Source organism: Grus americana, chromosome Z (assembly GCF_028858705.1).
Source record: "Grus americana isolate bGruAme1 chromosome Z, bGruAme1.mat, whole genome shotgun sequence".
NCBI lineage: Eukaryota > Metazoa > Chordata > Aves > Gruiformes > Gruidae > Grus > Grus americana.
In genome coordinates, this window is record NC_072891.1 from 125,283 (window position 1) to 139,329 (window position 14,047).

Sequence of the window (14,047 nt, forward strand, 5' to 3'; positions counted from 1 at the left end):
AGCTTTCCCACCCGCCCGTTTCTACAGATCCTTCCTCCAGGAGCGAATTGGGCCTTGGAGGGAGGGAAGGAAAGACCGGCACACCACGTGACGGGGGGATTTTTCTGAAGTGCTAATCCTAACTCCTGGCAAGACTCTGCATTGTCTTTGGACAAGGTGGCAAGCAGGGACAAAAAGAGAAAGGCAAAATTGAAATAGATAAGCATTTTTAAGTTATAAAAATCCTGGGATGGCAATTAAATACACTGGCATGGGTTGGGATGCCCACTGAGATAAAGGAGATTTACCCTGGAAGTCAGAATATCGAAGATGAAGCGTGGAGGTAATCACTAGCAGTCTAACTGACTTTAGACCCGATTGGACTACAGCGCCTTTTTCTCCACCGCCTCGTCTGGGAAGGCCTGCAGGGTTGAACGCGAGGGGTACAGAGTACACATTCGGACATTCAGCGGTCCTCACCTCAGTTTGCTGCTGCTCTGGGAATAAGTTAGCGTTGAACCGCTACAAGAGGAAATGAAAAGTGGAATTAGGATTGCGTAACTGGGCACGGATGAGAGATTACAGGGACAAGTACTATGTCCCAATGCCATACGTGCGTGCGGGCAGCAGCCTGTCATCTCATACACCACCTCATACACATCTCATACACACCTCATACACACCTCATACACGTCTCATACACATCTCATACACACCTCATACACACCTCATACACACCTCATACACATCTCCTCACACACACCTAATACACCTCTCACACACCTCATACAATTTTGGCGAGAGAGAGACGCGCGATGACGTTTGAGACGCGCCCCGCACCGCCCGCCCGGACCGCGGCAGGAGCAGCGGCTGCTCCCCCGGTGCGGCTGCCGTGCACCGGCCCGGGTAAGGCCCCGCCGGCGGCGGGCTCCCCCGGTGAACGGCCCGAACGGCCGGCTCCCCCCGCGGCTGAGGCACGGGCGCCGCTCGGGTCACGCTGGACACGAACGGACGCGGCCCCGGGGCTCCCCTCGCAGCGGAGCGCTCCGGGAAGGGCCTGCCGGCCCGGCGCACTGGGCAGGGGTCCGAGCCGCGGCGCGGGGCTCCGGGCGGCTCCCGGGGACGGGGGCACCGGGACGGGGCCAAGCTGTGCTGCGATCCCTTCTCGTTCGCACCGCACCGCTCGGCCCCGCTGCAGCCCGTCCCGCACCGCACCGCACCTCCCGCCCCGCCCGCCCCTCCCTGCCCCGCCCCGCCCGCACCTGCCTGCCCCGCCCCGCCCCACCCCTCCCTGCCCCGCACCGCCCCACCCCTCCCTGCCCCGCACCGCCCCTCCCTGCCCCGCACCGCCCCGCCCGCACCTCCCGCACCGCACCGCACCTCCCGCCCCGCCCCACCCCTCCCTGCCCCGCCCCGCCCGCACCTGCCTGCCCCGCACCGCCCCACCCCTCCCTGCCCCGCACCGCCCCGCCCGCACCTCCCGCCCCGCACCGCCCCTCCCTGCCCCGCCCCGCCCCGCCCCTCCCTTCCCGTCCCGTCCCGCCCGCCCCTCCCGCGGGCCCGGGGCCGCCATGCGTGGGCCGAGGGCGCCGCCTGCTGGAGGCGGTCGGGCCTCCACTGCCGGCTCCGCGCTGCGGGGCGCGGCCCTGCCCGGCGGGGTTTGAAGCCCGGAGGGAGCTTTAGCTTGTCCGGGACCGTTAGCGCCTCTGCGCTGACCCCTGCGGCTGGCGGCCCCGCGGCACGCCCGCAGTTACTTTGTGCTGGACTAATTCTTCGCCTGCTCTCCGTTTGGTAGGCTGGCTGAGGTTGGACGGGACCTCCGGAGCTCACCTTGTCCGACCCCCTCCTCAAGCCAGGTCACCTGGGACCGGCTCCAGACGGCTTTTATCCGGACCTGCTGCTTCCGCTCTGTGTTGAGCTGCGTGCGGGCGGACGTTCCTGTCCGTACGGTCTGGTCCGTCCGTGCTCTGAGGAAAGGTGGCAGCACACCATCCCCTTGTCCGGGCCCCCACTGGTGTGAGTGTCCCGTCCGGAGAACCGCAGGCGGACGTTCCTGTCCGTACGGTCTGGTCCGTCCGTGCTCTGAGGAAAGGTGGCAGCACACCATCCCCTTGTCCGGGCCCCCACTGGTGTGAGTGTCCCGTCCGGAGAACCGCGGGCGAGCAAGGAGCATTGCTTGGCTACGGTGTGCCGTAGCCCCGCAAAAAGCGTCACGAGCTCGTTCTCCTGGGAGGCAACGTTCTTCCTTTAGTCTCACGTGGGCACGCGGTGGTACCGGACCTGCTAACACACGCGCGTGGCCGGAGCACGCTGAGCTGCCGCATCACCGCCGACTCGAATGAGGAGGATCTTTCAGCAGATCTCCCTGCCGCCTGCTCTGGGCCTGGCCCATCGATACCTTGGGGAGGCAGCGTCAGCTTCCCTCCGTTGGAAGAAATTACAGACTGGGGAGCCATTCAAGGAGGAGAGCTTCAGTGGAAAAGGAACCGTTCTGCTGTTTGTTACTAGCTGCGGCACAGCCCATTTCCATTTTGTTAAATAAAAGTATAAACTCAGCCTTTTTATTAGTACTATTTATTGCGAATGTTGAAATGCCATGTAGTTTCGAACTAAGAGATGAACTGATCGGATAGGTAAGTCATATAATTAATTGGAAGACCCTTCCGTGACAATTATATATATCAAAGCCATTCAGGTGAGAAAATGCAACCTTGAAAACTGAAGTAGAGAGTTTAGTCATTGCTGAAACATACAAGAATATGTGTATTTAGGTATTTTACACAAAGGAAATCTTGTTTACAGAAAAGAGACCTTGTTGATTATCTGATACAATCAAGTGCTTGTGAAATATAGTCTCTTACAGAAAGTATTCCATTTCTTCGTGATACAGAGACCTTCCTTCAGCTTGGAGTGCCCTCTTTCATATTCACAACTTGAAGCAGATAGTCCATCATCTAATAAAAAGAGAAAAATATTATTCATAGACCAGTCCTGAAAAAAGTAATTCACCAAGTTAATAACCCTAGTACGTATCTGCTCTGTGTATTCACATAACAAACACATTCCTAATAATCTTTCCAACACAGACCTCATTTGTCTTGCTTAGTGTAATAACCCACTGCCAAAGCACGAGGAAAGTCATTCTCCCAAATAATGCTGTCTGCTGTCCGATTTATATAGTGGCTCATTAGCGGTAAAAAGCCAAGCCATAGAAACAATTTAAAGCTTATTTTCCAACTTACTTTTACACTCAGGCCAACTTGCAGGAGAGATTTCTCTTCTGATCTTTAACTACTTTAACTGTAACTTACTCACAGAGTAAGGAGCAGGCAAGATCTTAATTTGCCTGCTATTAACTGAAAACAGAGGAAAATCACTCCGGTGCACCACCCTAAGCCTAATTCCCAGAACTGTTATGCTCATCTCTCTGGCTTTTTTTACTACTCGTGTGTCACAGTACTTACCCTGCTCTGGATGAGTCTTTTAGAAAGAATTTTTTTATTCTTGAGAAATGTACAGCACAGTGTGAGGTGAGCAACGCACTGAGCGAATTTGAGCTAATAAGCAAGACCATGAATTGAGTTACCCAAAGTACATATCTGTATTTACTTCTGCAGCCTTTAGCTTTGGGGATTTCTGTTCTTAAATTGAAAATTAAAATTCTAAATTAAATCAGCTCAATTTGAAAGAGTCCATAAAGTCCTCATAATACATGACATTTCTTCCCAACACAGCCTGTCTTCCCTTATGTTCAGAAGATGGGAACGTAGGGTTGCACACACGCACGCACAGACTCCTCGTGGTTAGCATCTCCGCAAGCGCACACTCAGTCTATGAGAATTCTATGAGAATGACAGCCCCCTCCATGGTGATGCGGTCTTGGGACAGCTACTCCATCAGCTGACAGTAGGGTTCACGATTTGCCTTTTTTTGGTCACATTTCAATACCTCAGTCCAACAGGCCATCTCACAGAGAACAGTCACGCACTGTAAATATGGTGTCTGGTTCCTGCTGGTAGCTACATTCATCGCTCCTGCACGCGGACACCTTCGTTAGCTCTGGCACAGCAGCGCCTTAAACGAAGGTGTCGTCGAACCAAAGTTTGTGCAACATGGAACCCCTTGCAGCCAGAAAAATCCCCAGAATCAAAATCCAAAGGTCATTTATGCTCTTGTATCACTGTGTACATGTATGACTGGATTTCATATCTACACCAGAATTCCACCTTTATAAATAAACAAGACCTCCTCTGTTAAAAATACCATTTATCATTGTGTAAATGTTTAGGAAACTATCACAACCCTCAGAAAAGTAAAGCACGTTCCTTTTGATCTTCGGGTCTTCCTCATCTGGAAGGCAGATCTCAAAAATCCGTATAGCTTGACTTTCAGGTCCTGGGTTTTTACTTTCCAAAGCCAAAGGAAAAACACCACCTCGTACCTTCTCTAGGCTGCATACAACCAGGCGGTTGTGTCCCACGGTAGGAAAGCACAGGTTACGTTCTACTTTCATGATTATGTTTTACTTCGAGATGAATGCTGGAAATCAAAGGTTCTGTGGCAAAATGAGGTTCTGCAAGTTGCCATGTATCTTAGTCTCATGAAAGACATGATTTTTTTACTAGCCATTGGAGAAATCTGGATACTTAAGGCAATAATTATTCCACGTATATGTTCGATGTCTGACCACAAAAACGTGGATATTAATTTAGGGTAAAGTACACACATGGATATGATTCAACTTACCGGAGGCAACTTTCAGCCTTCGCAAGTACGATTTATTACCAGATACTTTTAGAAGTCAAAATATTTCCCTCTTTACATAGCATAATGGAATTTGTTCATCTAATTTGATTACAAAGCTGCACACTGCAGAGCTGAAGATGACATAAATAGTTTCGGTTTTACATAGTATTAATCACAGTTATTACAAGCATCACTGCCATAAAGCAATAGCCAGAAAGAAACCTATGGACAGTGTTCATATCAATGGCGTAAGAGACTTAAGCCATGGCTTAATTTAATGGGTAAATTTTTACCCATAGTCAAGTCAAAACCAAAGTATTCACTGACTTCACCGCACCAGGATTACAGGAGGGAGACTGGGCTGAAGTTAGCCCAGGAATATTAACTACATCATATTACAGAAGAATATGGGAAGAAAAAAAATCTTCCCATGAATGTCTTTAAGGGGGTGTGGTACTGGTTTTATTCAACGTCGCCCCAAAGACTGCTGCAGCTGTATCACCGTTGCTGTACCTCATGCATTATAAAGGAGTTTTCTAGTAAATTCTGCAATTTAATTATGTCATTTAGACCCCGATTACTTTCTGTAAAACCTCACTGATATCCTTCCAAGTGTATTTTATAGGATTTTCCAAAAGAATAGGGGCGAGTCTGTTGTTATCTTGTGAAACGGTGCTAATAAGTACATTAACCTAAAGGAAGGAGGGGTGGGTCCTAGGCGCGCACGACAGCCATACATCAGTAGCCATAGACTCAATTAGCGAGACAGCAAATGACCACCGTCAGTGGCCGGCACCATCAGCTCGGGGAAAAGACTCGCATCAGGCAAAGGCAGAGCTGGGAACCGAAGAAACTCCCCAACCCAGCTGCTCTATCCACTGATCGGCGGCACCTCGCAAGCCAGACAAGGTAACAACAGAGGGAACGGCAGCCGAGGGAAACGGCTCCCGTGACGCGGCTTTACGCACGGTACTCTCGGCCTTCACACCTGTTTTTCACCCCAGCTTGGTTTTGCTGGGTTAATACAGAACTCGGTGCCGATGTGGTCATCTGAGCATGAGGTGCTAGGAAAGAAAACGGAATGACCAAGCAAACTGAAGGGAATCCAGACGCCAAAATCTGCTTAATGCTTGCTGAGTTTATGCCCAGTAGCAAACTACTTCATAGAAAATACAATCTGCGAGTGACAATCTGTCAACGAGATTAGAGTCTTACTTTACCGAATGACTAGTGCACGAGATGCGTTTCTGCTACTTTTCTGGACAATCCGCAAGTCAGAGGAAGCTGGTATGTTACTACAAAATGAAATTTGAGTATATGAAGTGTTTTTACAGGTTTTTTATCTTACTTACGTCTTTCCAACTGCTATTGTCATCTGTCTCCCAGGTGTTCCTGGTATACCAGGGAAGCCCTCCTTTTAAAAAGTGAGCACTTTTATTTTCATTCCCTTCCAGCAGCCGTAGCAAGTATTTTGAGATTTCTTCCCACTGCAGATAGTCTTCCAGCTGCTTGATATTTTCAGGTAATGCTGAAAACGGGGTCTTATTTTCTTCTTCATAAACATAAGGAAAATCTCCAGTGCTCTTTTTCCCCATTAAATGTCCTGTAACGACAAGGACAGCAGCATGAAATGAACCAAAACAGGTATGGATTTGATTGTTCAAACATCAGCTGGAAGTTGTTACTGACTGATAGCATGGAGGGAAGGGAAGGGGTTAGACGGTGAATTACAACCGGGATCGGAGGGTTTGTCCCAGTTTCACACACAATTAGTTTCCTCTGTCTCTTATGCTACATCGCCAGAGAAGATGTTGCTGAGGATGGGGCAGAGACAACCAGTCATCTTGCCTGGAGCTAGGAGGAGGCACTGGGTAAGATCTGCTGGAATAAGAAGTGGATGGAGAAGCTGCAGGTTTTAGATTTTCCCTGCCTTGACACGGGATGTGGGAACTCCAGTGTAAGCCCACGTGCCAGTGCCCTTCTAGGAGCTAAACTGGATGCACTTTTGATACACCATACTTTACAGTCATCAAAATGAAATAATAGTTGGGTTTAGGCTGCAAAGGAGGCTACTGGGAAGGGGAGAGGCAGCACCGGAGGAGCCTCCTCCGGGCTGAGTGCCCCAGGGCCCCAGCTGGGACCAGGGCTCCCCAGGGTGCTGGCTGGGCGGTGGGGTGCTGGGGACCTCGTGGTCCCGCCCGGCTGCCCTCGGGCTTGGGTCCGGGTTCCTGCGCCTGTCTCCGAAGAAAGGCAGTGGCAGGACACACCACCGCCGAATAAACGTGCCAAAGGTAGCGGGGGAAAGCGCGTTACCCTGCACAAGTGCGGGGTGCTGGGGCGGAGGCCGAAGGCTCTCCGGGACGCAGGCTGCTTCCGCGGCAGCGCTGCTCCGCACCCGATGCCCAGGGCCGGGAGTCCGCCGGCGGCGGGCTGTCTGCGGCGGCCGGCCCCCGGGAAGCGCGCGGCCCCCCACCCCCCCCCCCGCCTCCCGACGGCGCGCAGAGCCCGGCCGGCGCGGGCAGGGACCGGGGAGCGCCCGTCGGGGACGCGCTCGCACCGTGCCGTCGGCTCCGGGGCGCACGGTGCCGGCAGGACGAGACCCGCGCGTGCAGCGGCGGGGCGCCCGGTACCGGGAGGCGGGCGGCGCCGGGCGCGGCTCCGCAAGCTCCGTTCCTGCGGGCGCTGCCCGGGGCGGCGCGGCGCGGCACGGCCCCGAACCGAGGAGCCCGGCGCCGGTGCGGGCCAGAGACCGGCGGCGGGCTGGCGCGGCAGCGGCCGCTCCTTCCTCTCGCACCGGTGTGCTCGTCGCGGCCCTCCGCCCCGTCCCGGCACCGGGGCCCCTGCCGACGGGCAGCCCGCCGCGGCGACGGCGGGGACAGCGCAGCCGGCCCGGGTGGCCCGGTGGGACGCCGGGCTGTCGCAACCCGGTCCTCCCGGCCGAGGCCGCCGAGCCTTTGCGGCGGCGTGCCGCTGCCCCCCCCCCCCACCACCCCGGAGGCACGGAGAGCCGCCGCGGGAGCGCCGTCGAGCGGGCGAGGTGCGGGCGGGGGCCGGCGCGGTCCGGCCAGCCGGGCTGGGGAGGGGGCGGGCGGGCTGTCGGGCGCCGGGCAGCGGCGGGCGGGACGGAGACTTACCCACAGCCCAGTGGCTGCCGCGGGGGTAGATCTTGGTGAGCGCGGGGGAGCCGCCGGGCTGCAGGGGCGCCGCGCCGCCCTGTGCCGCCAGCAGCGCCAGCGCCAGCAGCGGCAGAGCGCCGGGCCGCCGCATCGTGCCGGTGCCGGTGCTGCCGCCGAGCCTCCCTCCACTGCGGGCCCGCTCCGGCTCCGTCTGGGCGAAGCGCTGCTGCCGCCGCCGCCGCCCCCCATTTATACTGAGCCGGGACCGGGTGCGAGCGGAGCTCCCGCGCCTGACGCCTCCTCACGGGGCCGGGGCTGCGGCCGCCCCCGGCCCCCCCGTGCCTCCCTCCTGCCTCCGGCGGGGGCGGGGGCCGTCGCCGGCAGCCCCGGCCCCCCGCCCGCCTCCCCGCCCCGGCGAGGCTCCCCGCGGGGGGGGGGGGAGGCGAGGGGATGCCGGCCCCGGGGCTCCGGCTCCGCTGCCCCCAGGGCCCGCACCCGCTCGGCAGCCTCTCCCGGGGGCGCGCCGCTGCTCCGCGGTTGCTCGCCCCGCTGCCGTCCTGGGCTGGCCCCGGTCCCGTGTCCGGTCGGTTCCCGTGCCTGCCCGGTTCTGTGCCGGGCCGCAGGCCGTCGGTCCCTGGGCGCTTTAACGCTCCCGGGGAGACCGGCCAACATTTCCCTTGGCGTTATTCTCTCGGTTACACTCCAAAACCAGGAACCTCTCGGAAGCTGGCGTTCCCCTGGCCTCCCCTCGAGCCCCTTTGCTGCCCCGCGGGGGCCGGGGCGCTCAGGGCGTGCGGGACCGCGGACGCTGCCGGTGGGGGCCCCTTGTGCGGGGGGGCGGCAGCCGGGGAGGCGGCCCGGGCCGGGGCGGGGGGGCGGCCCTGCGGGGGGGGCAGGCGCGGAGGAGACGCGTGAGGGAACGCTGATGTCACGGTGCGGGACCGCGCGTACGCGTGTGAGGCTTGACGTGGGAAAAGGTTCCCGTAACCGAAGTGTGAGAGAGGCACCCTGGCTGCAAACCGACCAAACTCGAGGGACAGCATCACCTGAAGCTCGCTGAGGTAGAAGATCTCGTGCAAAGAGTTTCATTTCCAATGTCATGTACATTTACAGTCACGGGCGACGTTAATGTGACTCACAGATGTGCAGGACTTTCTTCTCTCCTTGCACAGAGAGCCTGTAAGCTTTCCGGTACTCTAAGGCACCTGGAAGTGGCCGACTTTGTAATAGTTAGTGGATGAAAAGATTTCCACCCTGCTGAGGCAGCGCAGAGGAAAGGACGGATGAATCACTGCGGGAGGCAATACACGACGGTAAAGGCCGTGAAGAAGTGTAATGCTTAAATGCACGCTCAACTGCAGGCGTGTAAGTAGTTTCACTGAAGCAAGGGTGGATGAGTAGCAGAGGGATATCGAGTCCTGACGTGCTGTTCGTCCCAGAGGAGAGCGACGGAGATGGGGATGAAGTCATGTGGAATTGGTACTCTTTATGATGCGATGACTTGGCCGTCTAGAGAACTATGTCAGGAAGTAGGATACACAGTTAACGGAGCTGACGGTAGGGGACTTGCCAGATCCTTCAGCTCACCCTCATGACTGGAACTGAGCTATACCCAATGGAAACTACCGTGGATGTGAATTAACATGATTACTGGACAAACTATCTCGTACAATCACTTTTGAAGTCAACTGTGTATCCTACTGTATGAGCTAAATTGTTCCCTTGTTTCGTCTTAGTTTATTGCATCTTCTTTTACTGATTAATATGATTCATTCTTTTATTTTGGTTATTAATTATGCATTCTTGTTTAATTTACAATAGGATTCTCATGCCTCAATCAGGAGTTTCTCTGCGCAGCCTGCAGTACAGCTACAGACAACGCGTGCTCTGTGCTGGGTGACAGCTGATCAAATACAATATTGCCATCCGTGGGAAATTCTAATTGTTCATCGCAATTCAAGACAGGAAATTGGAAATTCAGGAAACTGTCCATTGTCAGAAAGAACAAAAAAAGCAAAGCGAAATGATGAGGCTTTGGGCAACGTGGTCTAGTGGAGGGTGTCCCCGCCCGCGGCAGGGGGGTTGGAACTAGATGGTCTTTGGGGTCCCTTCCAACCCAAACCATTCTATGATTCTATGAAATATCTGGCTCGCCTAAACTACAGCGGCTGTACAGGAAGCCCTCTGACCGTCCTTGCCTCCCCAGGCTGTCGTGCTGGACCTACCCGTGTGCTGGGGCCTCAGCCCTGGGCCGCAGCCGTCAGCCCTCCCTGTGGCACCCGGGACCGTGGTGCACGGCGCGGTGCAGCCCTGCACGCCCTCGGCACGGCGCCGGCTCCTGCCGCCGCTTGCCTCAGCCCTGGTCGCTCCAGAAGCCAGGGACACGGGTTCCCTCAGACCCTGCTCCACCAGACAGCGGGGCCGGGGGAAGCCGTCAGCAGGCCGTCTCCCTGCAACTACCACGCTTGCACAAACTAACTTTGGCAGTCACTAGTTTCCTAGGGCTGCCTTTGGCACGGTACTTCTGTTCCTTTTCACTGTTTCTCTTGGTTTTGCTTCTGTTGCTTTATATAGGGCTCATCGAGGATTAACGACATAGAGCAATGTTGAAACCTCCTGGTCAGTAAGCCGTATATAGCTGCGTATAACAACTATGCTGTTAACTATGCTGTTAGTAAGCGGTGGCTACTAACGCCAAACCCTGAGTTCTTACTTAGCTCCTGGTTGCCCAGTAGTCCTAAGGCTCTTTTACCACAAACACTGTGCAAACAAATAAACCTTTCTCATATTTTGTACATATACTATGTCTTTGGACATTTCATGTGTTGGAGGCTCTACCTTCACGTTAAATCTCATTTGGCACTGCCTGGAGCTACTTTCCTTTGAGATCGTTCCTTATACGCTCCCATTTTTATACCTCGTGTTATGGACCTAATGAAAGTTTAAATTAGTTTGCTCTTTAGGTGATTAAAGTTACAGTGAAAAATACTGATTTAGAGAGTTGATCAAATTTGGGTTTTAATTTTCTTTTTAATTAGGATTAGCTTTTTGAGTGGGGGATATTTTTGCCAAGAAAAACACATTTTCAGGGTTCCTCATAAAACAAATACAAAAATCTGTTCAACTCCTCCAAACAATCAAACTGGGCTATTTGAAGGAAACCACCAACAAAAACTCAGTTTGAGGATTTTCTATTTTTCTGGAAAAGAACAACAATAATTTTCCCGCAGTAAAGCAACCCTACAGGCCTACTTATCTCTTTGAGTTTTACCTTTACTTTTATATTGACAGCCATCATGAGAGCCTTCTCTCTTCATTACCTTCAATGGAAGTTTATTTCAAAAGGAACAGACCCTTGTAAGGTCTTTAATCCCATAATTTGCACGTGCGTCTCAATTCGGAACTAACACCCGCAATAATGGACCCGCAATACGGAGTCCTCAGCAGGCTCCCAGGCGTATGTGTAGGGGATGTTGGGGGGGCATTTTTCCAAAGCAGCCTGGGCTGCACGACTTGTGCTCCCCCCCAAATACATTGCATTATTTGTAATATCCGCTGGGCGCCTCACAAACCGCTTCACTTATCTGCGAGATATAGCTGGGGCTTTCTTCTGCCTGGGGAAAAGCTTGCGTGGTTTTTGGGATCAAAACGCCTATCGGGACGTTCTTGGGACCTTCCTCATCCTCTCTGGGAATGACCGGCAGTCAGTTTTGCAACCAAAGTTCATCAGACTCCGGGGGCTGGGGTAAACCCACCCGCTCCTCCCCACCCTGTAGCGGCAGGGCACGTGTGCCGCGGGCTGCAGAGAAGGTGATGCTGGAGGGGTTGTACCTGAACCGCGACGGAGAGCCCGGGGGCCGGCGGGCGCAGAGCGTGCCGAGGGCAGGGAGAGGCAGGGGCATCGGCCCGCGCTGGGACAGGACGCTGCTCCAGCTGTGCTTCGTTACCGCAGCCTCTGCCGGCTGCTGCTCGCCGAAGGGAGGGGAGCTGGGGCTGCAGCGTGGCTGCACTCGGTCCTGTGCACAGCGCTGAGCACCGTCAGCCGCGTGGCTGAGGTGAGGATGCCTTAATGGCGGTGGAGTACGCGCTTGAGCACTGCTGCTTGCTCGCGGCCTTACGGGAATTAGGCAGATACGTTAATTATATGAACTAACCGAATCTCTTCAATAAATACTCTTGCTCTTGTGGCTTGACGCCACCCCCACCACCCCCCTTCAGGCCCTTCGTGGCTTTTGTTGAGCAGGAGAAAATGCATGATTTGCTCTTTGAATGGGCAGTCCATCCGCACTCCTTGGCCCGCGTGAGTGTGACAGGAGCCGGTCTCTGCCCGCAGCTTCCCCGGTGAGAGCCCTGGGCTGCCCGGCACCGTCCCAGACCCCACCGCTTCCCACGGGGGTCTTAACCCTCTGCTTGCCGCAGCTGATGGCTCGGGAGCAGGTTGGGCTGTGAAGAAAGCAGCCACTGCTTGACATATTTGTTATACCGTGCTCACTGGGAACTGTGGACCTCGACGACTTGTCATCGGCAGGATGATTGTCTGCACACCGTGGCTCGTGTCCCCTCCGACTCCAGGGATGTACTTGGCCCGGGCTGGCAGTTGGTCTTTTTATCGTCTGCCTTTCCCTGCTAGCACCTTCAGACCGATGGGGCGTGAATTCATGCGTTATGTACCCCGGCAAGTCTTTCGCGGGGCCGCGGCTAGAACTGGGGTGCAAACGGCTCAGCAGAGGGAAACCTGACTGGAAAAAGAACGCAGCACTGAAGCGGAAAAACCCGATCCTTAATAAATAAAACCTAAAATCTATTCAAAACTAAGCCAAACCACTGCAAAGATGCTGAAGTATTCCAATACGTAACCGTAGAAAGTGTCAAGGGCGGCAAATTTGACGCAGCGGTGGCTGAGAAGCCCACCAGCATGCATACCATTGAGAAAGCAGGTGAAACAGCAACTGCAACAAACCCGCAACCGGCAAACAAGCCAGGGCTTTATTAGCATTTCTTTATTTACTTGTTCCTAAGGATAAAAAAGGTAATATGGAATTATTCCAATTCTTATTTTTAGTAACCTTTTCAGAAAAATAATAATTTGATAATATACTGGACCCACCACAACAGAAAAGGATCCAGGTACAATAAACGCACATTATCACCTGTGAGTGACTCATTCAGTTGAGACAACCTTTCCTTCTTAAAGAAGAAATCCAATAACATAAATTTGTGTTTGAACATCAGGAAACCGCTCTCTTCATTTTAAAATACCTTTCTACTTTTCGTACATCCCATGACAAAAAGTGAACTATTGTTGCGCTCCATGGCAGGAAAACATTAATGGGTTTTAAATGCTGTTACCATGATAACACGCTTTAATTTGCATCCTTTACATTTTAAACAACTGTGATTGTTCTATCAACAAGGCAGATTTTATGGAAATAAAAAGGGATAAAAGAAAAATGGTGTGCCTTTCATAATTTTCTTTGTAGCAACCCTGACGTTAGAGACAGCTCTAATATATGTACAGAACAAACAGTGGTTTAAGCATATCGCCAATGTAATAACAGGGCAGGAGCACCAAGGAATACTCTGTAAATGTTGAAGATGCTGAATAGACTAATCTCCAGCTCTCCCAACCTGTAGTCAGGGCAGGCGTTCTGCAAATAAACCTGAAAATTGACTCTCTGCAGTAACAGTTCCCTGAAGAACTGAAGACATTTTTCAGAAAAGAGCTCCACAACTTTACAGAAGCTGAACAATATGAAATAATAAACATTTATTTAATAAGGCACAGTTTAAGATATTTGATACTGTTTGTGCTGCATTTTAGGAAGTCCGAGACCTAGACAGTTGGAGCTTAACTGAAGCGATTGCTTATCGTGCATTTAGTGTACGTCAGTGTTCTGCATTAGCCATCGCCTGTTTTGGTTTTGTGATTTTTGTAGTGGAGGGGTTCAATAGTTTGAGAATTCAAATGGGAAGCATTTATGTTCCCGAATTCTCAGGAACTGTTGCTGGCCGGACAGAGGCAGTCCCAGCTGAGCCTTCCCGGAGAAGACAAAATGCTTCAAGCGACGCTGCTGCGCTCGTGGTCCCGGGCAGCACGGGGCGATGGGGATGTGAACTGCAGGCACAGAGCTTGTGCTCACACAGTGGTTCAGGCTGGAAGGGACCTCCAAAGATCATCTGCTCCAGTCCCCTGCCATGGGCAGGGA

At 53.7% G+C, this 14,047-nt stretch overlaps 1 protein-coding gene across 1 annotated transcript; it reads right to left on the bottom strand.

The window, feature by feature from the left end:
* Positions 1-2,547: 2,547 nt before the first annotated feature.
* Positions 2,548-8,102, bottom strand: GRP (gastrin releasing peptide). Its single transcript, XM_054810013.1, has 3 exons — positions 7,860-8,102; positions 6,078-6,328; positions 2,548-2,933 (listed from the first exon to the last, which is right to left on the bottom strand). Exons 1-3 carry the CDS (start codon positions 7,990-7,992, stop codon positions 2,880-2,882), a joined length of 438 nt encoding a protein of 145 aa, XP_054665988.1. The 5' UTR covers positions 7,993-8,102; the 3' UTR covers positions 2,548-2,879.
* Between the last annotated feature and the right edge of the window lie 5,945 nt (positions 8,103-14,047).

Bases quoted from the DNA above. Each gene is read 5' to 3' on its own strand.
- GRP (XM_054810013.1), bottom strand. From the start codon at position 7,992: ATGCGGCGGCCCGGCGCTCTGCCGCTGCTGGCGCTGGCGCTGCTGGCG. The intron at 6,329-7,859 runs GTAAGTCTCCGT...TTGTCGTTACAG, and splicing joins CGGCAGCCACTGGGCTGTGG to GACATTTAATGGGGAAAAAG. The intron at 2,934-6,077 runs GTAAGTAAGATA...TCTTTTTATTAG, and splicing joins ACAATAGCAGTTGGAAAGAC to ATGATGGACTATCTGCTTCA.